Source organism: Bombina bombina, chromosome 2 (assembly GCF_027579735.1).
Source record: "Bombina bombina isolate aBomBom1 chromosome 2, aBomBom1.pri, whole genome shotgun sequence".
Lineage (NCBI taxonomy): Eukaryota > Metazoa > Chordata > Amphibia > Anura > Bombinatoridae > Bombina > Bombina bombina.
Window position 1 is genome coordinate 611,415,730 of NC_069500.1, and position 22,578 is coordinate 611,438,307.

The following is a 22,578-nucleotide window of genomic DNA, read 5'->3' on the forward strand; positions in this document are numbered from 1 at the left end:
GAGTAATCCCCATTCCACTGACTTAGCATGCATAATTGCAGCGGTCTGAGATGTAGGCGTGCAAAGGGTACTATGTCCATTGCCGCTACCATTAAGCCGATTACCTCCATGCATTGAGCCACTGACGGGTGTTGAATGGAATGAAGGACACGGCAAGCATTTTGAAGCTTTGTTAACCTGTCTTCTGTCAGGTAAATTTTCATTTCTACAGAGTCTATAAGAGTCCCCAAGAAGGGAACCCTTGTGAGTGGTAAGAGAGAACTCTTCTCTACGTTCACCTTCCACCCATGCGACCTTAGAAATGCCAGTACTAACTCTGTATGAGACCTGGCAGTTTGAAAGCTTGATGCTTGTATCAGAATGTCGTCTAGGTATGGAGCCACCGAAATTCCTCGCGGCCTTAGCACCGCCAGAAGAGAGCCCAGAACCTTTGTGAAGATTCTTGGAGCCGCAGCCAACCCGAATGGAAGAGCTACAAACTGGTAATGCCTGTCTAGGAAGGCAAACCTTAGATACCGGTAATGATCTTTGTGCATCGGTATATGAAGGTAGGCATCCTTTAAATCCACTGTGGTCATGTACTGACCCTTTTGGCTCATGGGTAAGATTGTCCGAATAGTTTCCATTTTGAACGATGGAACACTTAGGAATTTGTTTAGGATCTTTAAATCCAAGATTGGTCTGAAGGTTCCTTCTTTCTTGGGAACCACAAACAGATTTGAGTAAAACCCTTGTCCGTGTTCCGACCGCGGAACCGGATGGATCACTCCCATTAGTAAAAGATCTTGTACGCAGCGTAGAAACGCTTCTTTCTTTATCTGGTTTGTTGACAACCTTGAAAGATGAAATCTCCCTTTTGGGGGAGAGGCTTTGAAGTCCAGAAGATATCCCTGAGATATGATCTCTAATGCCCAGGGATCCTGGACATCTCTTGCCCAAGCCTGGGCGAAGAGAGAGAGTCTGCCCCCCACTAGATCCGTTCCCGGATCGGGGGCCCTCACTTCATGCTGTCTTAGGGGCAGCAGCAGCAGGTTTTCTGGCCTGCTTGCCCTTGTTCCAGGACTGGTTAGGTTTCCAGCCTTGTCTGTATCGAGCAACAGCTCCTTCCTGTTTTGGTGCAGAGGAAGTTGATGCTGCTCCTGCCTTGAAGTTACGAAAGGCACAAAAATTAGACTGTCTAGCCCTAGGTTTGGCTCTGTCTTGAGGCAGGGCATGGCCTTTACCTCCTGTAATGTCAGCGATAATTTCCTTCAAACCGGGCCCGAATAAGGTCTGCTTTTTGAAAGGTATGTTAAGTAATTTAGATTTAGAAGTAACATCAGCTGACCAGGATTTTAGCCACAGCGCTCTGCGTGCTTGAATGGCGAATCCGGAATTCTTAGTTGTAAGTTTAGTTAAGTGTACTACGGCATCAGAAATAAATGAATTAGCTAGCTTAAGGGTTTTAAGCTTGTGTGTAATCTCATCTAATGGAGCTGATTCAAGGGTCTCTTCCAGAGACTCAAACCAAAATGCTGCTGCAGCCGTGACAGGCGCAATGCATGCAAGGGGTTGCAATATAAAACCTTGTTGAACAAACATTTTCTTAAGGTAACCCTCTAATTTTTTATCCATTGGATCTGAAAAGGCGCAGATATCCTCCACCGGGATAGTGGTACGCTTAGCTAAAGTAGAAACTGCTCCCTCCACCTTAGGGACCGTTTGCCATAAGTCCCGTGTGGTGGTGTCTATTGGAAACATCTTTCTGAATATAGGAGGGGGTGAGAAAGGCACACCGGGTCTATCCCACTCCTTAGTAACAATTTCAGTAAGTCTCTTAGGTATTGGAAAAACGTCAGTACTCGACGGTACCGCAAAATATTTATCCAACCTACACATTTTCTCTGGTATTGCAACTGTGTTACAATCATTCAGAGCCGCTAAGACCTCCCCTAGTAATACACGGAGGTTTTCCAGCTTAAACTTAAAATTTGAAATGTCTGAATCCAGTTTATTTGGATCAGATCCGTCACCCGCAGAATGAAGCTCTCCGTCCTCATGTTCTGCAAATTGTGACGCAGTATCTGACATGGCCCTAATATTATCAGCGCACTCTGTTCTCACCCCAGAGTGATCTCGCTTACCTCTAAGTTCTGGTAATTTAGACAAAACTTCAGTCATAACATTAGCCATGTCCTGTAGTGTGATTTGTAATGGCCGCCCTGAAGTACTCGGCGTTACAATATCACGCACCTCCCGAGCGGGAGATGCAGGTACTGACACGTGAGGCAAGTTAGTCGGCATAACTTCCCCCTCGTTGTTTGGTGAATGATGTTCAATTTGTACAGAATGACTCTTATTCAAAGTAGCATCAATGCAATTAGTACATAAATTTCTATTGGGCTCCACCTTGGCTTTTGCACATATAGCACAGAGATATTCCTCTGAGTCAGACATGTTTAACAAACTAGCAATTAAACTAGCAAGCTTGGAAATACTTTTCACTCAAATTACAAGTAATATGAAAAACGCACTGTGCCTTTAAGAAGCACAGAAAAAAATTATGACAGTTTAATAATAAGGAAACCGGAAAAATTATAACAATCAGATTTTTCCCAGTAAAAGCATAACTTTAGCAAAGAATTGCCCCCATTAGCAATGGATAACTAACCCTTAATAGCAGAGAAACAAATGTACAAAATATAAACGTTTTTTATCACAGTCAAAGCACAATCTCACAGGTCTGCTGTGAGTGATTACCTCCCTCAAAATAATTTTTGAAGACCCTTGAGCTCTGTAGAGACGATCCGGATCATGCAGGAAGAGAAAAAGACTTTTGACTGAATTTCTGATGCGTAGCAAAAGCGCCAAAATAGGCCCCTCCCCCTCACCCACAGCAGTGAGGGAAGTTCAGTAAACTGCCTCAAATTAAAATAAACGACAGCCAAGTGGAAAAACAGTGCCCAAAAACAATTTTTCACCCAGTACCTCAGATATTTAAACAATTTAGCATGCCAGCAAAACGTTTAAAAATAAATATCATGAAATGTCATTAAACAGCCTGTTGCTAGACGTTCCCACTGCAAGTAAGGCTAAAGATTATATGCATATAGTATTACCCAGAGAAGTGCCATTCCCCAGAATACTGAAGTGTACACATATATACATAAACAGCCTGATACCAGTTGCTACTACTGCATTTAAGGCTGAACTTACATTATATTGGTATTGGCAGTATTTTCTTAGTCAATTCCATTCCTCAGAAAATAATATACTGCAACATACCTCTTTGCAGGTGAACCTGCCCGCTGTCCCCTGATCTGAAGTTTACCTCACTCCTCAGAATGGCCGAGAACAGCAAAATGAATTTTAGCTACGCCGGCTAAAATCATCCAAAAACTCAGGTAGATTCTTCTTCAAATTCTACCTGAGAAGGAACAACACACTCCGGTGCTGTTTTAAAATAACAAACTTTTGATTGAAGATATAAAAACTAAGTATAATCACCACAGTCCTCTCACACATCCTATCTATTAGTTGGGTGCAAGAGAATGACTGGGTGTGACGTAGAGGGGAGGAGCTATATAGCAGCTTTGCTTGGGTGATCCTCTTGCACTTCCTGTTGGGGAGGAGTTAATATCCCAGAAGTAATGATGACCCGTGGACTGACCACACTTAACAGGAGAAAGATGATCTGAATTCTTCAACTCAGTTATGTGGCTCTTGTTATTATAATTTATTGTATGCTGATAATATTTCTATGAGTACAAATACATCCACTGTTATTCCATCTCAGTCTAATGTAAAATGCATTCCTGCAGAAATGAAAGATTTTATTGCTGCAGGCATAGAGAAGGCTATGACTGCTATTCCGCCTTCAAATAAATGTAAAAACACTTTACAAAATTTTCCTAAATCTAGTGAATTTTGTACTGACCGACCACATTCTGATGTATCTTCTACTGATGTAGGTTCCTCTGATTCAGAGGATCCTACATCAGAGACAGAAATTGACAAAACTTTTTTATTTAAGGTTGAACATATTCAACCTTTTTTATAAGAAGTATTGTTTACTTTGAGGATTGAGGAGTCTAAACCTCTTGATGATAAATCTTGTAATCGTTTAAATTCTGTATTTAAGACTACTGTTATTACTCCTGAAGTTTTTCCAGATTCCAGATGGTCCTTATTTATTTATTAGTTTGTTTTGGTGGGCTCAGCATTTTGTCCTTTTTTCTGGTAACACACGAACAAGGACTGGGTATGTTAGTGCAGTGTAACTTTATTTGCACACATAGCTTTTTCCCACTGTTGCAGCGGGTTTCTTCAGAGGCAGCAAGGCTGGTTTTGCACGCCTTCCGGACTCATTTCCTGTGAGTTCCGGAATAGAGTCACTTGTTAGTTGCGGCTCTGCTAAGGGAAAGCGCAAGTTATCTACGATCCAACAGCCGTTTGATGGGCAGTTCTGGTTTAAGAACCTGATCGTTTATATTACAGTTTGCCTGCATCCAGCAGGAAAGGTAGGCGCCTCAGCATAATAGCTGAAGTGTAGAGATTGTCTGGGGGTTTATCAGGACGCTGCTCCGTAGTTACGTTTCACTAATATAAAAATTTAAAGAGACAGTATCGTTTTTGTGCAGTGTTAATTTCCAGGGGAAATAAAAGTAGTTTTATTATTTTTTTTATATATTTTTTTTCTCTTTTTCCCTTCCTTTTTGGTCAAAGATCAAGAGGCCTTACAAAATGTACATATAGCTTGTGTTTTGACTCCCAGGGGGAACCACCAATCCCTTTTTGTTCTTCATGTATTGAAAGAACAGTGTGTTATAGGGATAAGCTTTTTGAGCATAAGCCATCATTAGCTAAGGCGGACGCTGTTCGGGGTCTCCTGTACCAGATATGCCGCAGCTTCTCCTCAAGCGTCCCAACCTTTTTCGTCCACACATGCAGTGCCCTGCATTTCCTCTCATGCTCAGTCTGGAGTTACCTTGCAAGACATTACTGCCCAGGTATCCTCTGCGGTATCTGAGGCACTGTCGGTTTTTCCCATGCTGCGGGGAAAGCGCAAGAGGAAATTTATAGATTCAGTGAGCAAGGTTTCTGATCCTGTTGTGGCTACTCAAGGTGCTTCCTCTCAGAAGTCTGGGGAGGAAGACGCTTCGTTAGTGTCGGAGGGTGAAATCTCAGATTCAGACAGTGTAATTCCTTCTTCTGGTGTTGAAGTTGTATCCTTCAGTTTTTTGCTGGACCACCTCTGTCTATTACTTAAGGAGGTTTTGGCTACATTGGATGACTCTACTATGACTGCCGTAGTCAATCCCAAGAAGTCTAGTAGACTGAACAAGTACTCGATGTTCCCTCCGTTGTGGAGGTATACCCTGTACCAGACCGTGCTACAGAGATTGTTGCATGGGAGTGGGAGAGTCCTGGTATTCCTTTTTCTTCACCCCCAAATTTGCTGCTTGTGCTGGATGTCCATTTACAATTTCCACTTTGGCTTAGAGAACCACTATTCCCATAGAGTTTAGCTGTTTCTTTAATGATCCTATGGATAAGAAGTTGGAGGTATATTCACCAGGGTCTGCAATGGCAGTCTGCGGTGTGTATTGCTACTGTCACCAGCGAGGCAGTCTACTGGTTTGGTTCGTTGCCTGATCCTATTCGGACAGATACCCCTCTTGAGGAAATCCAGGATAGGATTAAGGCTCTTAAAGGGACACTGAACCCACATTTTTTCTTTTGTGATTTAGATAGAGCATGAAATTTTAAGCAACTTTCTAATTTACTCCTATTATCACATTTTCTTAATTCTCTTGGTATCTTTATTTGAAATGCAAGAATGTAAGTTTAGATGCCAGCCAATTTTTGGTGAACAACCTGGGTTGTTCTTGCTGATTGGTGGTTAAATTCATCCACCAATAAAAAAGTGCTGTCCAGTGTACTGTACCAAAAAAGAAACCTAGATGCCTTTTTTAAAAAAAATAAAAAAAAGATAGCCAGAGAACAAAGAAAAAATGATAATAGGAGTAAATTAGAAAGTTGCTTAAAATTGCATTCTCTATCTGAATCAGGAAAGAAAAAATTGGGTTCAGTGTTCCTTTAAGTTGACCAATTCCTTTATCACGGATGCTTCCTGACAAGTCATTAAGTTGGGAGCAAAGATTTCTGACTTTGCTGTACTGGCTCGCAGAGCCTTATGGTGAAATCCTGGTCTGCAGATGTTTCATCTAAGTCCAAACTTTTGGCAATTCCCTACAAGGGTAAGACCTTGTTTGGGCTGGGCTTGGCCGAAATTATTTCCGATATTTCATGTGGCAAAGGTCTTTTCCTCCCCCAGGATAAGAGGAATAGACAGAAAAGATGTCAGAGTAATTTTCGTTCTTTTCGAAACTTTAAAAGTAAGCCTCCCCCTCCCCTCTTCCAAGCAGGAACCCAAGCCTTCCTGGAAGTCCAATCAGTCTTGGAACAAGGGGAAGCAATCTAAGAAGCCCGCAATTGTTTTCGTTTATATTACAGTTTGCCTGCATCCAGCAGGAAAGGTAGGCGCCTCAGCATAATAGCTGAAGTGTAGAGATTGTCTGGGGGTTTATCAGGACGCTGCTCCGTAGTTACGTTTCACTAATATAAAAATTTAAAGAGACAGTATCGTTTTTGTGCAGTGTTAATTTCCAGGGGAAATAAAAGTAGTTTTATTATTTTTTTTTTATATTTTTTTATATTTTTCCCTTCCTTTTTGGTCAAAGATCAAGAGGCCTTACAAAATGTACATATAGCTTGTGTTTTGACTCCCAGGGGGAACCACCAATCCCTTTTTGTTCTTCATGTATTGAAAGAACAGTGTGTTATAGGGATAAGCTTTTTGAGCATAAGCCATCATTAGCTAAGGCGGACGCTGTTCGGGGTCTCCTGTACCAGATATGCCGCAGCTTCTCCGCAAGCGTCCCAACCTTTTTCGTCCACACATGCAGTGCCCTGCATTTCCTCTCATGCTCAGTCTGGAGTTACCTTGCAAGACATTACTGCCCAAGTATCCTCTGCGGTATCTGAGGCACTGTCGGTTTTTCCCATGCTGCGGGGAAAGCGCAAGAGGAAATTTATAGATTCAGTGAGCAAGGTTTCTGATCCTGTTGTGGCTACTCAAGGTGCTTCCTCTCAGAAGTCTGGGGAGGAAGACGCTTCGTTAGTGTCGGAGGGTGAAATCTCAGATTCAGACAGTGTAATTCCTTCTTCTGGTGTTGAAGTTGTATCCTTCAGTTTTTTGCTGGACCACCTCTGTCTATTACTTAAGGAGGTTTTGGCTACATTGGATGACTCTACTATGACTGCCGTAGTCAATCCCAAGAAGTCTAGTAGACTGAACAAGTACTCGATGTTCCCTCCGTTGTGGAGGTATACCCTGTACCAGACCGTGCTACAGAGATTGTTGCATGGGAGTGGGAGAGTCCTGGTATTCCTTTTTCTTCACCCCCAAATTTGCTGCTGGTGCTGGATGTCCATTTACAATTTCCACTTTGGCTTAGAGAACCACTATTCCCATAGAGTTTAGCTGTTTCTTTAATGATCCTATGGATAAGAAGTTGGAGGTATATTCACCAGGGTCTGCAATGGCAGTCTGCGGTGTGTATTGCTACTGTCACCAGCGAGGCAGTCTACTGGTTTGGTTCGTTGCCTGATCCTATTCGGACAGATACTCCTCTTGAGGAAATCCAGGATAGGATTAAGGCTCTTAAAGGGACACTGAACCCACATTTTTTCTTTTGTGATTTAGATAGAGCATGAAATTTTAAGCAACTTTCTAATTTACTCCTATTATCACATTTTCTTAATTCTCTTGGTATCTTTATTTGAAATGCAAGAATGTAAGTTTAGATGCCAGCCAATTTTTGGTGAACAACCTGGGTTGTTCTTGCTGATTGGTGGTTAAATTCATCCACCAATAAAAAAGTGCTGTCCAGTGTACTGTACCAAAAAAGAAACCTAGATGCCTTTTTTAAAAAAAAAAAAAAGATAGCAAGAGAACAAAGAAAAAATGATAATAGGAGTAAATTAGAAAGTTGCTTAAAATTGCATTCTCTATCTGAATCAGGAAAGAAAAAATTGGGTTCAGTGTTCCTTTAAGTTGACCAATTCCTTTATCACGGATGCTTCCTGACAAGTCATTAAGTTGGGAGCAAAGATTTCTGACTTTGCTGTACTGACTCGCAGAGCCTTATGGTGAAATCCTGGTCTGCAGATGTTTCATCTAAGTCCAAACTTTTGGCAATTCCCTACAAGGGTAAGACCTTGTTTGGGCTGGGCTTGGCCGAAATTATTTCCGATATTTCATGTGGCAAAGGTCTTTTCCTCCCCCAGGATAAGAGGAATAGACAGAAAAGATGTCAGAGTAATTTTCGTTCTTTTCGAAACTTTAAAAGTAAGCCTCCCCCTCCCCTCTTCCAAGCAGGAACCCAAGCCTTCCTGGAAGTCCAATCAGTCTTGGAACAAGGGGAAGCAATCTAAGAAGCCCGCAATTGTTTCATAGTCAGCTTGAAGAGCCTGCCCCCGATGGAGTGGATCCAGTAGGGGGCAGACTTAATTTATTCGTTCAGGCCTGGGTTGGGATGTTCCAGATCCCTGGGTGGTGTACATTGTATCCCAGGGGTACACACTAGAGTTCTTAACTTTTACTCCCAGGAACAGGTTCCTCCTCTCAAGATTATCTGTAGACCAGATAGAAGAGAGGCAGTCCTCCATTGTGTCCGGGATTTTTCCATCCTGGGAGTGATTGTTCCAGTTCCCATATTGGAACAGGATCTGGGATTCTACTCTAATATGTTCGTTGGTTCCCAAGAAAGAGTCCCATCCTCAGGGATCATCACAAAGTTTTGAGATTCACTTTTCTAGACAAGCACTTTAAGTTTCTGGCTCTTCCATTCAGCCTTGTCATAGCTCCCAGAATGTTCTCAATGGTCCTGGGGGCTCTGGTGGCGGTAATCCGGTCTCGGGGCTTTACAGTGGCACCATATCTGGATGACATTCTGGTTCAGGCGCAGTCTTTTCAACAAGCAAACTCTCATACGTAGATCTTGTTGTCTTTCCTTCGTTTCCACGGATGGAAGGTGAATCTGGGAAAAGGTTCCTTGGTTCCAGCTACAAGTGTAGTGTTCTTGGGGATCATATTAGATTCCCTATTAATGAAGAGGTTTCTGACAGAGGTCAGAAATACAAACATCTTTCGATTCTTGCCTTGCCCTTCAGTCCTCTCCTCGGCCGTCAGTGGTTCAATGTATGGAGGTTTTTGGTCTGATGGTAGTTGCCATGGAAATCATTCTGTTTGCTCGGTTCCTTCTCTGACCTCTGCAGTTATGCATGCTCAGGTAATGGAACAGGGACTTTGGTGGATCTGTTTCCACGAATAGATCTGGATCAGGTGACAAAATAATCTCTTCAATGGTGGTTGTCTCAAACACTTCTTCCAGGGAACCTGCCTCTGCAGACCTACCTGGGTGATGGTGACCACGGATGCCAGCCTGGTAGGAGGAGCAGTTTGGGGCTCGTTAAAGGCTCAGGGTCTATGGACTTGGAAGGAGTCAGTCTTCCCCATAAACATCTTTTGTGCTGAGAGCGATCTCCAGTGCTCTATTGGCCTAGGCTCAGTTAGCTGTAGCCCGGTTTATCAGGTTCCAGGCGGACAACTTAATTTCGGTGGCTTACATCAGCCACCAGGGAGGAACTCGGAGTTCCTTGGCAATGTCAGAGTTGACCAAAATGATTCAGTGGGTGGAGACCCACATCTGCTGTCTATCTGCGATCCACATTCCAGGAGTGGACATTTGGGAAGCTGATATTCTGAGCAGACAGACTTTTCATCCCGGGGAGTGGGAACTCCCTCTGGAGGTGTTTTCCACTTTGATCCTCAAATGGGTGCGGCCGAAGCTAGATCCCATGGCATCTCAGCAGAATTTACATTAATTATGGCGTAAATATCTGTACTGGTTGAGTCCAAAGGTTTCTTGTGGACTAGAGTCAGGATCCTAGGATTTTGTCCTTTCTCCAAGAAGGTCTGGAGAAGGGTTTGTCAGCAAGTAATTTGAAGGGTCAAATATCTGCCTTGTCTTTTTTATTTCATCAACGTGTTGCGGATGTACCTGTGTGCAATCTTTTTGTCAGGCCTTAGTCAGAATCAGGCCTATGTTTAAACGTGTTACTCCTCCCTGGAGTCTTATCCTTCTGCAGGCTCTGTTTGAGCCTATGCATTCCTTAGATATTGAGATGTTATCTTGGAAGGTTTTTGTTTCTTGTCGCCATTTCTTCTGCTCTGAAAGTCTTTTAATTCTAGACGTTGTAGTGTGATTCCCCTTATCTTATCCTTCTTCCTGATAAGGTGGTTCTATGTTCTAAGTTAGTTTTCCGTCCTAAAGTGTTTTCGGATAGGAATATTAATCAGGAAATCGTTGTTCCTTCTTTGTGTCCTAATCCTTCTCATAAGGAGTGTTTGCTGCTTTACCTATATGTGGTGCATGCGTTGAAATTCTATTTGCATTCGACTAAGGATTTTCGCCGTTCTTCTGCTTTTTTTGTCGTTTTCTCTGGGAAACGCAAGGGTCAGAAAGCTACGGCTACTTCTTTTTCTTTTTGGCTGAAGAGTATAATTCTCTTAGCCTATGAAACTGCTGGACAGCAGCCTCCTGAGAGAATCACGGCTCATTCCATGAGAGCTGTTACTTCTTCCGGGGCCTTCAAAAATGAAGCTTCTGTGGAGCAGTTTTGCAAGGCTGCAACTTGGTCCTCTGATTCTTTTGCTTCAGCTGAGGCCTCTTTTTTTCAAGCAGTGGTGCCTTCTGTTTAGGTTCCCTGTCTTGTCCCTCCCTTATCATCTGTGTCCTCTAGCTTGGCTATTGATTCCCAACAGTAATTGATGATGATCGGTGGACTCACTGTGTCATTAGAAAGAAAATGAAATTTATGCTTGCCCGATAAATGTATTTATTTTTGTCGTATAAACCTCAGGCACCTCTGCACCTTGTGTTGCTTCCTTTCTCTCATTTTCCTTCAGTCGAATGACTGGGGGTTGTGGGAAGGGAAGTGATACTTAACAGTTTTGCTGTGGTGCTCTTTGCCTCCTCCTGCTGGCCAGGAGTGATATTCCCAACAGTAATTGATGATGATCCGTGGACTCACCGTGTCAAGAAATAAATAAATTTATCGGGTAAACATAAATTTAGTTTTTAACCCTTCTTCTAGGTTTAAAAAGTTGTATCCTTTGCCTTTTGCTAATTTGGAACTTTGGGAAATAGTCCCTAAAGTTGATGAGGCTATTTCCATTCTTCCTAAACGTACTATCATTCCTATGGAAGACAGCACTTCTTTTAATGACCCTTTAGATAGGAAGCTTGAATCTCATCTTAGAAGGGCATATTTGCATACTGGCTATATTCTTAGATCTGTTATATCCATGGCTGATATGAAATGAAAGATTGCAAAATTCTACTGTGGGGTATATAGTAATAAGTAGGACCTGATATCTAGGTATATAATGGTGTTACTATTGTTATTAAGGATAAATACACTAGAAGAGAAATACAATGCAAGATATAAGAACCTTAAGTATACAATGCAATAAAAACAACTGATAAGAAATTAGAAAATAGGTTTATTAAGAATAATTCTATCACAATAATAAAAACAATATTGAAAATCCGGATACTTTGCAAGTATATAAAAAATATATAATATTATACTATAACAATATTATTGGGACCAAGTGGTTAAAAATCTTAAAAAAAAACAAGAGGCAAGAGTGATACGTTGCCAGCATATAAGAAAAAAGAGTTCAAGTGCCGGATTAATACACTTGGCACTTGGACTCTTTTTTCTTAAATGCTGTCAACATATCCCTCTTGCCTCTTTTGTTTTTTTAAGATTTTTAACCACTTGGTCCCAATAATATTGTTACAGTATAATATTATATATTTTTTTATATACTTGCAGAGTATCCGGATTTGAAATATTGTTTTTATTATTGTGATAGAATTTTTCTTAATAAACTTATTTTCTAATTTCTTACCAGTTGTTTCTTATTGCATTGTATACTTAAAGGGACAGTCTAGTTCAAAACAAACTTTCATTATTCAGATAGTACATGTAATTTTTTAAAAATTTCCAATTTACTTCTATCACCAGTTTTGCTTTGTTCTCTTGGTATTCTTAGTTGAAAGCTAAATCTAGGAGGTTCATCTGCTAATTTCTAAGCCCTTAAAGGCCACCTCATAGCTCAGGGCATTTTGACAGTTTTTCACCACTAGTGGGTGTTAGTTCATGTGTTTTATATAGATAACAGTGCTTACGCACGTGGAGTTCCTATGAGCCAGCACTGATTGGCTAAAATGCAAGTCTATCAAAAGAACTGAAATAAGGGGCAGTTTGCAGAGGCTTAAATACAAGATAATCACAGAGGTAAAAAGTGTATTAATATAACTGTGTTGGTTATGCAAATCTAGGGAATAGGTAATAAAAGAATTATCTATCTTTTAAAACAATAAATATTCTGGTGTAGACTGTCCGTTTTAAGGTTCTTATATCTTGCATTGTATTTCTCTTCTAGTGTATTTATCCTTAAATGGAGAGTATACACTCATTTTCATATAACTGCATGTAATAGACACTACTATAAAGAATAAGATGCACAGATACTGATATAAAAATCCAGAATAAAATGGTTTAAAAACGTACTTAGAAGCTTTCAGTTTAGCTCTGTTGAAAAGGCAGTTGGAAAGCCCACTGCAAGTGGGAAATAAGACACTCCCCCTCCCCCTTCTTTTGCATATGAAAAGACCCTTTACACAAACAGGAGCAAGCTGGAGAAGGTAGCTGACAGTATTCAAATAAAACTTTGGGGCTTGGTTAGGAGTCTGAAAATCAGAGCAATGTTCTTTAAAATTAAGCAAAATTATACATTTTAAAAACAAACAAACTTTATGGGCTTTATAAATAGATAATCTACAAAACATTTATGGAAAGAAAAAATGAGTGTATAATGGCCCTTTAATACCAATATTGACACCATTATATACTTAGATATCAGGTCCTACCTATTACTATATATCCCAAAGTAGACACTCTAATTGATATTCATGGCTGATGTTGCTGCTGCTTATACCTTTTGGTTGGACAGCTTAGCTCAGCAGTTGTCTTCAGATCCTAAATTATCTAACATTATTCTTTTACTTCAGCACGCAAATAATTTTCTTTGCAATGCTATCTTTGATGTTAAGAAAATCAACGTCAACTATTCTAACTAGAGGAGCTTTATGGCTTAAAGGGACAGTCAAGTCCAAAAAAAACTTTCATTTTTCAAATAGGACATGTATTTTTTTTAATTTTTTTAAAATATTTTTATTGAGGCAAATAATACGACAGTACAAAGCATAGTAACCACAAACATAGGCCCTTAACCCGTAAGGGCAATTATCAAAAGTATACATCACTGGCAATACATTAAGCATGACAAACCATATTTAGAGTCATTAATGAGATCTTACATTTCAAAAACAATAAGTAGTCAAAAATAGTGCTGAAATTGTAATGGTCCCTATGTGGTCAAAAAACATAAAAACTGGCCTCAGGTTTTTTAGGTTTTTTAGGTTTTTAACGTATAGGGCCCTTTTTGAGTCCTCAGAACTATAAATGTATACATATATTAGGGAAAGGTTTATCAACCATAGCTATAATAAAGGACTCTTATGTAGTTTATGGGGAGTTACAGATGGGATCTGTGTCCCTTGGCTTAAGAAATAAGCCCCTTAAAGGGGGGGGGGGAGCCTATTAATAGAGGCAAACTAGAAACAAAAAGCAGAGAGATGTAGAGTTGGCCTGAACTAATACTATGGATATAATTAGGACTGTACAGTTTTCTCTAAACTTAACATATAGGAATTACCAGCAGCAAGAGTGTTATTAAGAATCCGCTGCCCCGGCCGCCGGCAGCTTCATAGTGAACAATATAGAATCATCCTTGCTGTAATGTTGTTGTGTATACAGGTTAAGTCTTGAGTTTTTATCTAACAGCACGAAGGAAAGATGACGTATGCAAATATTCTATACCCTAAATACAATATATAACATAGTATAAAACCTTATATTATTTCCAGGTCTACGATAATACAATTCTAGCATTGAGTATTAATCTGTCTTACTAAAGTCTCATATGACACCATCAAGCATATAACCCTGTATAGTTCTATTAGACCAAAGCCATAATGTGACCAATGGAACTTAAAAACATGCATGTGTAAAAAAAAAAGAATATGACCTGTATAGAGAGGATAAGTGGCTGACAAATATACATATAGAATGGAACAATACAGCTAAAGACCAATGGCCGCTATAGTAATGTGCACTATCGTAAAGTTTGATCTTAGAGTCTCTATAAAGAGTGTAAAAACACATGAACCTCAAGGAAGGGCATTTATAACATTAAAGGGACACTGTACCCAAATTTGTTCTTTTGTGATTCAGATAGAGCATGCAATTTTAAGCAACTTTCTAATGTACTCCTATTATGACATTTTCTTCATTCTCTTGGTATGTTTATTTGAAAAGCAAGAATTTAAGTTTAGATGCTGGCCCATTTTTGGTGAACAACCTGGGTTGTCCTTGCTGATTGGGCAGCACCAATAAGCAAATGCTGTCCATGGTTCTGAACCACAAATTTGCTGGCTCCTCAGCTTAGATGCCTTCTTTTTCAAATAAAGATATCAAGAGAACGAAGAAAAATTGATAACAGAAGTAAATTAGAAAGTTGCTTAAAATTGCATGCTCTATCTGAATCACAAAATATACAATTTGGGTACAGTGTCCCTTTAAACAAAAAGTTGTGCCAAATTTTATATCATATATAAAAGGAAGATACCAATACTGTACTGCAAGGGGTGTAAGACTGGATTATAATACCGGCATATATTTATAACTCTAATGTGGGAGCTAAATTATAGGGCAGATATGAATTAGGATAGTAGGCCACACCAGTGTATAGCTATGAATAAAGTGATCTAAGTGACCGGGGTTGTCTATATGAAATTAAGTGTACCTATTCTGCTTGCAATTTGGCAACCCTTGAAATAATGTTGGTTAGGAAATAGGCCTATTTGTAGATATCATCCAATCTTCATGTAGTACAGAGTATATGTTCAGGGTTTTGTGCTATATAATATTTAACAATGGGAGATACACAGAACATAGCAAAAATATAGGTACTAATAGAATACTTGTTTATAGCCGTCTTTTATGGTTAACAGAAACTTTGATGCATAATAAAATATCAGAACAGGAGTAACTAAATTATATAGCTTATAAGGTATTATTACCAAAGAACCGTAAACAGAACATAGTGTCCATCAAACTGTATAAACATTGCTAATCATCAAAAGTCAAGGCAATAATAACTTGCTCAGTCTATATCTACCACTGTCTCCGGCCCGACAATTCACCCCACACCGGTTCTTTGTGAAGATGTCAATTGTCCCTGAGGCAGAGCTACCATCCAAAACATACTCTAGTCAAGGCGAGTGTAGCACATTCTTTTCAAAGTCAGCCAAAATGACAAGTTGATCGCCATCTTAAACTGTCGTGACACACATCTCTCAACGGGGTATTGCTGTTTCTCTGCTGCCCTAATGTTGAGCAATATAGCCTGTGATGTTTTACCCCTATTGGAGGCTGGATGGTCCGCTTGTTTAGGGTAAACTGTATGGCCGGGGTTCGTAACTTCCATTATGGCATGTGAGATGTGTGATGGGCATTGGAATTTTTGAGCGTTACCTCTTTCTGAGATTTCAACGAAGGTGGCTGTAGAAAAATAAAATTTAGTAGAGTCTGCTCCATCACACTGTAGCGCTCCTTTTAGCGCACATTCAAAAGCAGCCTGGAAATAGTTTAGGAGGTTATTGATCTCCCTGAGAATGTAGACACCAGATAACATGCCTCCCCTATGTAACTGTAACCAGTGGTTAAAACAGTGAGTGGTTCTTAGCTAGTCCGATATCTTTCCTTTATCTCCACATGGGTAGGAAAATGGCAGCTCTCAGGGAATCCGTCTAGAATCAGAAGCGTTTGCGTTATGTTATTCCTGCCTTCTAATATCTTTTCCTGATGTCTTGTGCTGTTGAGTCTCCCGGGACTGTAGATTCAGTATTTATAGCACTGGTACAAATCTTGAGCTGTAGTCAAGCAAGCTCGGTTTCTTTATGGCCGCATGTACTTGCTAAATAATTTAGGGTATTAAATGTCCCAATTAGGTGTCCTTAGGGTCTTCAAAAGCAGTACTATGAAACTGTTCAGGTAGGGATTTAAGTTGTATATTCAAAGTTTTATATATTTAAAGATAAATGTCCCTAAAAACTATATGAAGACCAGGAGCTCTCACCATGCACGTCTACCCTCTTCAACAGCTTGCTCCGCCCCCCCTAGGGCATGTAATTTTAAACAACTTTCCAATTTACTTTTATGAACAATTTTGCTTTGTTCTCTTGGTATTCTAGTTGAAAGCAAACCTAGGAAGGCACATATGATAATTTCTAAGCCCTTGAAGGCTGCCTCTATTTTATTTACTTTTCACAGCAGGGGAGAGCAAGCTCATGTAGGCCATATAGATAGCATTGTAATCACGCCCGTGGCTAGTGGCAGACACTGCACTAATTGGCTAAAATGTAAGTCAATAGATAATAACTAAAAGTCATGTGATTAGGGGAGGTCAGAAGATGCTTAGATACAAGTTAGTCACAGAAGTAAAAAGTGTATTAATATAACAGTGTTGGTTTTGCAAAACTGGGGAATGGGTAATAAAGGGATTATCTATCTTTTTAAACAACAAAAATTCAGGTGTTGACTGTCCCTTTAAATCTTGGAATGCTGACATGGTATCTAAAACACGATTACTATCTTTTTTCCAGGTAAAACCCTTTTCTCCAACATAGGTGTGTCCGGTCCACGGCGTCATCCTTACTTGTGGGATATTCTCTTCCCCAACAGGAAATGGCAAAGAGCCCAGCAAAGCTGGTCACATGATCCCTCCTAGGCTCCGCCTACCCCAGTCATTCTCTTTGCCGTTGTACAGGCAACATCTCCACGGAGATGGCTTAGAGTTTTTTAGTGTTTAACTGTAGTTTTTATTATTCAATCAAGAGTTTGTTATTTTAAAATAGTGCTGGTATGTACTATTTACTCTGAAACAGAAAAGAGATGAAGATTTCTGTTTGTAAGAGGAAAATGATTTTAGCAACCGTTACTAAAATCGATGGCTGTTCCACACAGGACTGTTGAGAGGAATTAACTTCAGTTGAGGGAACAGTGAGCAGAATTTTACTGCTTGAGGTATGACACATTCTAACAAGACGATATAATGCTGGAAGCTGTCATTTTCCCTATGGGATCCGGTAAGCCATTTTTATTACAGACAATAAATAAGGGCTTCACAAGGGCTTTTTAAGACTGTAGACATTTTCTGGGCTAAATCGATTCATATAATAAACATATTTAGCCTTGAGGAATCATTTTAATCTGGGTATTTTGTAAAATAATATCGGCAGGCACTGTTTTGGACACCTTATTCTCTAGGGGCTTTCCCTAATCATAGGCAGAGTCTCATTTTCGCGCCGGTATTGCGCACTTGTTTTTGAGAAGCATGACATGCAGTCGCATGTGTGAGGAGCTCTGATACATAGAAAAGACTTTCTGAAGGCGTCATTTGGTATCGTATTCCCCTTTGGGCTTGGTTGGGTCTCAGCAAAGCAGATACCAGGGACTGTAAAGGGGTTAAAGATAAAAACGGCTCCGGTTCCGTTATTTTAAGGGTTAAAGCTTCCAAATTTGGTGTGCAATACTTTTAAGGCTTTAAGACACTGTGGTGAAATTTTGGTGAATTTTGAACAATTCCTTCATACTTTTTCGCAATTGCAGTAATAAAGTGTGTTCAGTTTAAAATTTAAAGTGACAGTAACGGTTTTATTTTAAAACGTTTTTTGTACTTTGTTATCAAGTTTATGCCTGTTTAACATGTCTGAACTACCAGATAGACTGTGTTCTGAATGTGGGGAAGCCAAGGTTCCTTCTCATTTAAATAGATGTGATTTATGTGACACAAAATTTAGAGAAAATGATGCCCAAGATGATTCCTCAAGTGAGGGGAGTAAGCATGGTACTGCATCATCCCCTCCTTCGTCTACACCAGTCTTGCCCACTCAGGAGGCCCCTAGTACATCTAGCGCGCCAATACTCCTTACTATGCAACAATTAACGGCTGTAATGGATAATTCTATCAAAAACATTTTAGCCAAAATGCCCACTTATCAGCGTAAGCGCGACTGCTCTGTTTTAGATAATACTGAAGAGCATGAGGACGCTGATGATATTGTTTCTGAAGGGCCCCTACACCAGTCTGAGGGGGCCAGGGAGGTTTTGTCTGAGGGAGAAATTTCAGATTCAGGGAAAATTTCTCAACAAGCTGAACCTGATGTGATTACATTTAAATTTAAGTTGGAACATCTCCGCTCTCTGCTTAAGGAGGTGTTATCCACTCTGGATGATTGTGAGAATTTGATCATCCCAGAGAAACTATGTAAAATGGACAAGTTCCTAGAGGTCCCGGGGCCCCCAGAAGCTTTTCCTATACCCAAGCGGGTGGCGGACATTGTAAATAAAGAATGGGAAAGGCCCGGTATACCTTTCGTCCCTCCCCCCATATTTAAAAAATTGTTTCCTATGGTCGACCCCAGAAAGGACTTATGGCAGACAGTCCCCAAGGTCGAGGGGGCGGTTTCTACTTTAAACAAACGCACCACTATACCCATAGAAGATAGTTGTGCTTTCAAAGATCCTATGGATAAAAAATTAGAAGGTTTGCTTAAAAAGATGTTTGTTCAGCAAGGTTACCTTCTACAACCAATTTCATGCATTGTCCCTGTCACTACAGCCGCGTGTTTCTGGTTCGATGAGCTAGAAAAGGCGATCACTAGTGATTCTCCTCCTTATGAGGAGATTATGGACAGAATCCGTGCTCTCAAATTGGCTAATTCTTTCACCCTAGACGCCACTTTGCAATTGGCTAGGTTAGCGGCGAAAAATTCTGGGTTTGCTATTGTGGCGCGCAGAGCGCTTTGGTTGAAATCTTGGTCAGCGGATGCGTCTTCCAAGAACAAATTGCTTAACATTCCTTTCAAGGGGAAAACGCTGTTTGGCCCTGACTTGAAAGAGATTATCTCTGATATCACTGGGGGTAAGGGCCACGCCCTTCCTCAGGATAGGTCTTTCAAGGCCAAAAATAAACCTAATTTTCGTCCCTTTCGTAGAAACGGACCAGCCCCAAGTGCTACGTCCTCTAAGCAAGAGGGTAATACTTCTCAAGCCAAGCCAGCCTGGAGACCAATGCAAGGCTGGAACAAGGGAAAGCAGGCCAAGAAACCTGCCACTGCTACCAAGACAGCATGAACTGTTGGCCCCCGATCCGGGACCGGATCTGGTGGGGGGCAGACTCTCTCTCTTCGCTCAGGCTTGGGCAAGAGATGTTCTGGATCCTTGGGCACTAGAAATAGTCTCCCAAGGTTATCTTCTGGATTTCAAGGGGCTTCCCCCAAGGGGGAGGTTCCACAGGTCTCAATTGTCTTCAGACCACATAAAAAAACAGGCATTCTTACATTGTGTAGAAGACCTGTTAAAAATGGGAGTGATTCATCCTGTTCCATTAGGGGAACAAGGGATGGGGTTCTACTCCAATCTGTTCATAGTTCCCAAAAAAGAGGGAACGTTCAGACCAATCTTAGATCTCAAGATCCTAAACAAGTTTCTCAAGGTTCCATCGTTCAAAATGGAAACCATTCAAACAATTCTTCCTTCCATCCAGGAAGGTCAATTCATGACCACGGTGGATTTAAAGGATGCGTATCTACATATTCCTATCCACAAGGAACATCATCGGTTCCTAAGGTTCGCATTCCTGGACAAGCATTACCAGTTCGTGGCACTTCCTTTCGGATTAGCCACTGCTCCAAGGATTTTCACAAAGGTACTAGGGTCCCTTCTAGCGGTGCTAAGACCAAGGGGCATTGCAGTAGTACCTTACTTGGACGACATTCTGATTCAAGCGTCGTCCCTTCCTCAAGCAAAGGCTCACACGGACATAGTCCTGGCCTTTCTCAGATCTCACGGATGGAAAGTGAACGTAGAAAAGAGTTCTCTATCTCCGTCAACAAGGGTTCCCTTCTTGGGAACAATAATAGACTCCTTAGAAATGAGGATTTTTCTGACAGAGGCCAGAAAAACAAAACTTCTAAACTCTTGTCAAATACTTCATTCCGTTCCTCTTCCTTCCATAGCGCAGTGCATGGAAGTAATAGGTTTGATGGTAGCGGCAATGGACATAGTTCCTTTTGCGCGCATTCATCTAAGACCATTACAACTGTGCATGCTCAGTCAGTGGAATGGGGACTATACAGACTTGTCTCCGACGATACAAGTAAATCAGAGGACCAGAGATTCACTCCGTTGGTGGCTGTCCCTGGACAACCTGTCACAAGGGATGAACTTCCGCAGGCCAGAGTGGGTCATTGTCACGACCGACGCCAGTCTGATGGGCTGGGGCGCGGTCTGGGGACCCCTGAAAGCTCAGGGTCTTTGGTCTCGGGAAGAATCTCTTCTACCGATAAATATTCTGGAACTGAGAGCGATACTCAATGCTCTCAAGGCTTGGCCTCAGCTAGCAAAGGCCAAGTTCATACGGTTTCAATCAGACAACATGACGACTGTTGCGTACATCAACCATCAGGGGGGAACAAGGAGTTCCCTGGCGATGGAAGAAGTGACCAAAATCATTCAATGGGCGGAGACTCACTCCTGCCACCTGTCTGCAATCCACATCCCAGGAGTGGAAAATTGGGAAGCGGATTTTCTGAGTCGTCAGACATTACATCCGGGGGAGTGGGAACTCCATCCGGAAATCTTTGCCCAAATTACTCAACTGTGGGGCATTCCAGACATGGATCTGATGGCCTCTCGTCAGAACTTCAAGGTTCCTTGCTACGGGTCCAGATCCAGGGATCCCAAGGCGACTCTAGTAGATGCACTAGTAGCACCTTGGACCTTCAAACTAGCTTATGTATTCCCGCCGTTTCCTCTCATCCCCAGGCTGGTAGCCAGGATCAATCAGGAGAGGGCATCGGTGATCTTGATAGCTCCTGCGTGGCCACGCAGGACTTGGTATGCAGATCTGGTGAATATGTCATCGGCTCCACCATGGAAGCTACCTTTGAGACGAGACCTTCTTGTTCAAGGTCCGTTCGAACATCCGAATCTGGTCTCACTCCAACTGACTGCTTGGAGATTGAACGCTTGATCTTATCAAAGCGAGGGTTCTCAGATTCTGTTATTGATACTCTTGTTCAGGCCAGAAAGCCTGTAACTAGAAAAATTTACCACAAAATATGGAAAAAATATATCTGTTGGTGTGAATCTAAAGGATTCCCTTGGGACAAGGTAAAAATTCCTAAGATTCTATCCTTTCTTCAAGAAGGATTGGAGAAAGGATTATCTGCAAGTTCCTTGAAGGGACAGATTTCTGCCTTGTCTGTGTTACTTCACAAAAAGTTGGCAGCTGTGCCAGATGTTCAAGCCTTTGTTCAGGCTCTGGTTAGAATCAAGCCTGTTTACAAACCTTTGACTCCTCCTTGGAGTCTCAACTTAGTTCTTTCAGTTCTTCAGGGGGTTCCGTTTGAACCCTTACATTCCGTTGATATTAAGTTATTATCTTGGAAAGTTTTGTTTTTGGTTGCAATTTCTTCTGCTAGAAGAGTTTCAGAATTATCTGCTCTGCAGTGTTCTCCTCCTTATCTGGTGTTCCATGCAGATAAGGTGGTTTTACGTACTAAACCTGGTTTTCTTCCGAAAGTTGTTTCTAACAAAAACATTAACCAGGAGATAGTCGTGCCTTCTTTGTGTCCGAATCCAGTTTCAAAGAAGGAACGTTTGTTGCACAATTTGGATGTTGTTCGCGCTCTAAAATTCTATTTAGATGCTACAATGGATTTTAGACAAACATCTTCCTTGTTTGTTGTTTACTCTGGTAAAAGGAGAGGTCAAAAAGCAACTTCTACCTCTCTCTCTTTTTGGATTAAAAGCATCATCAGATTGGCTTATGAGACTGCCGGACGGCAGCCTCCTGAAAGAATCACAGCTCATTCCACTAGGGCTGTGGCTTCCACATGGGCCTTCAAGAACGAGGCTTCTGTTGATCAGATATGTCGGGCAGCGACTTGGTCTTCACTGCACACTTTTACCAAATTTTACAAGTTTGATACTTTTGCTTCTTCTGAGGCTATTTTTGGGAGAAAGGTTTTGCAAGCCGTGGTGCCTTCCATTTAGGTGACCTGATTTGCTCCCTCCCTTCATCCGTGTCCTAAAGCTTTGGTATTGGTTCCCACAAGTAAGGATGACGCCGTGGACCGGACACACCTATGTTGGAGAAAACAGAATTTATGTTTACCTGATAAATTACTTTCTCCAACGGTGTGTCCGGTCCACGGCCCGCCCTGGTTTTTTAATCAGGTCTGATAATTTATTTTCTTTAACTACAGT

The 22,578-nt window shown here is 41.1% G+C and overlaps 1 protein-coding gene across 1 annotated transcript in view; it reads left to right on the top strand.

Moving 5' to 3' along the window:
* SMARCA2 (SWI/SNF related, matrix associated, actin dependent regulator of chromatin, subfamily a, member 2) overlaps positions 1 to 22,578 on the top strand; it is a 1,314,671-nt gene that overhangs the window by 466,024 nt on the left and 826,069 nt on the right. Inside the window, exon 10 of the mRNA XM_053702540.1 lies at positions 8,628 to 8,658. Coding sequence (XP_053558515.1) covers positions 8,628 to 8,658 — 31 coding nt within the window. The remainder of the gene's footprint in view (positions 1 to 8,627; positions 8,659 to 22,578) is intronic.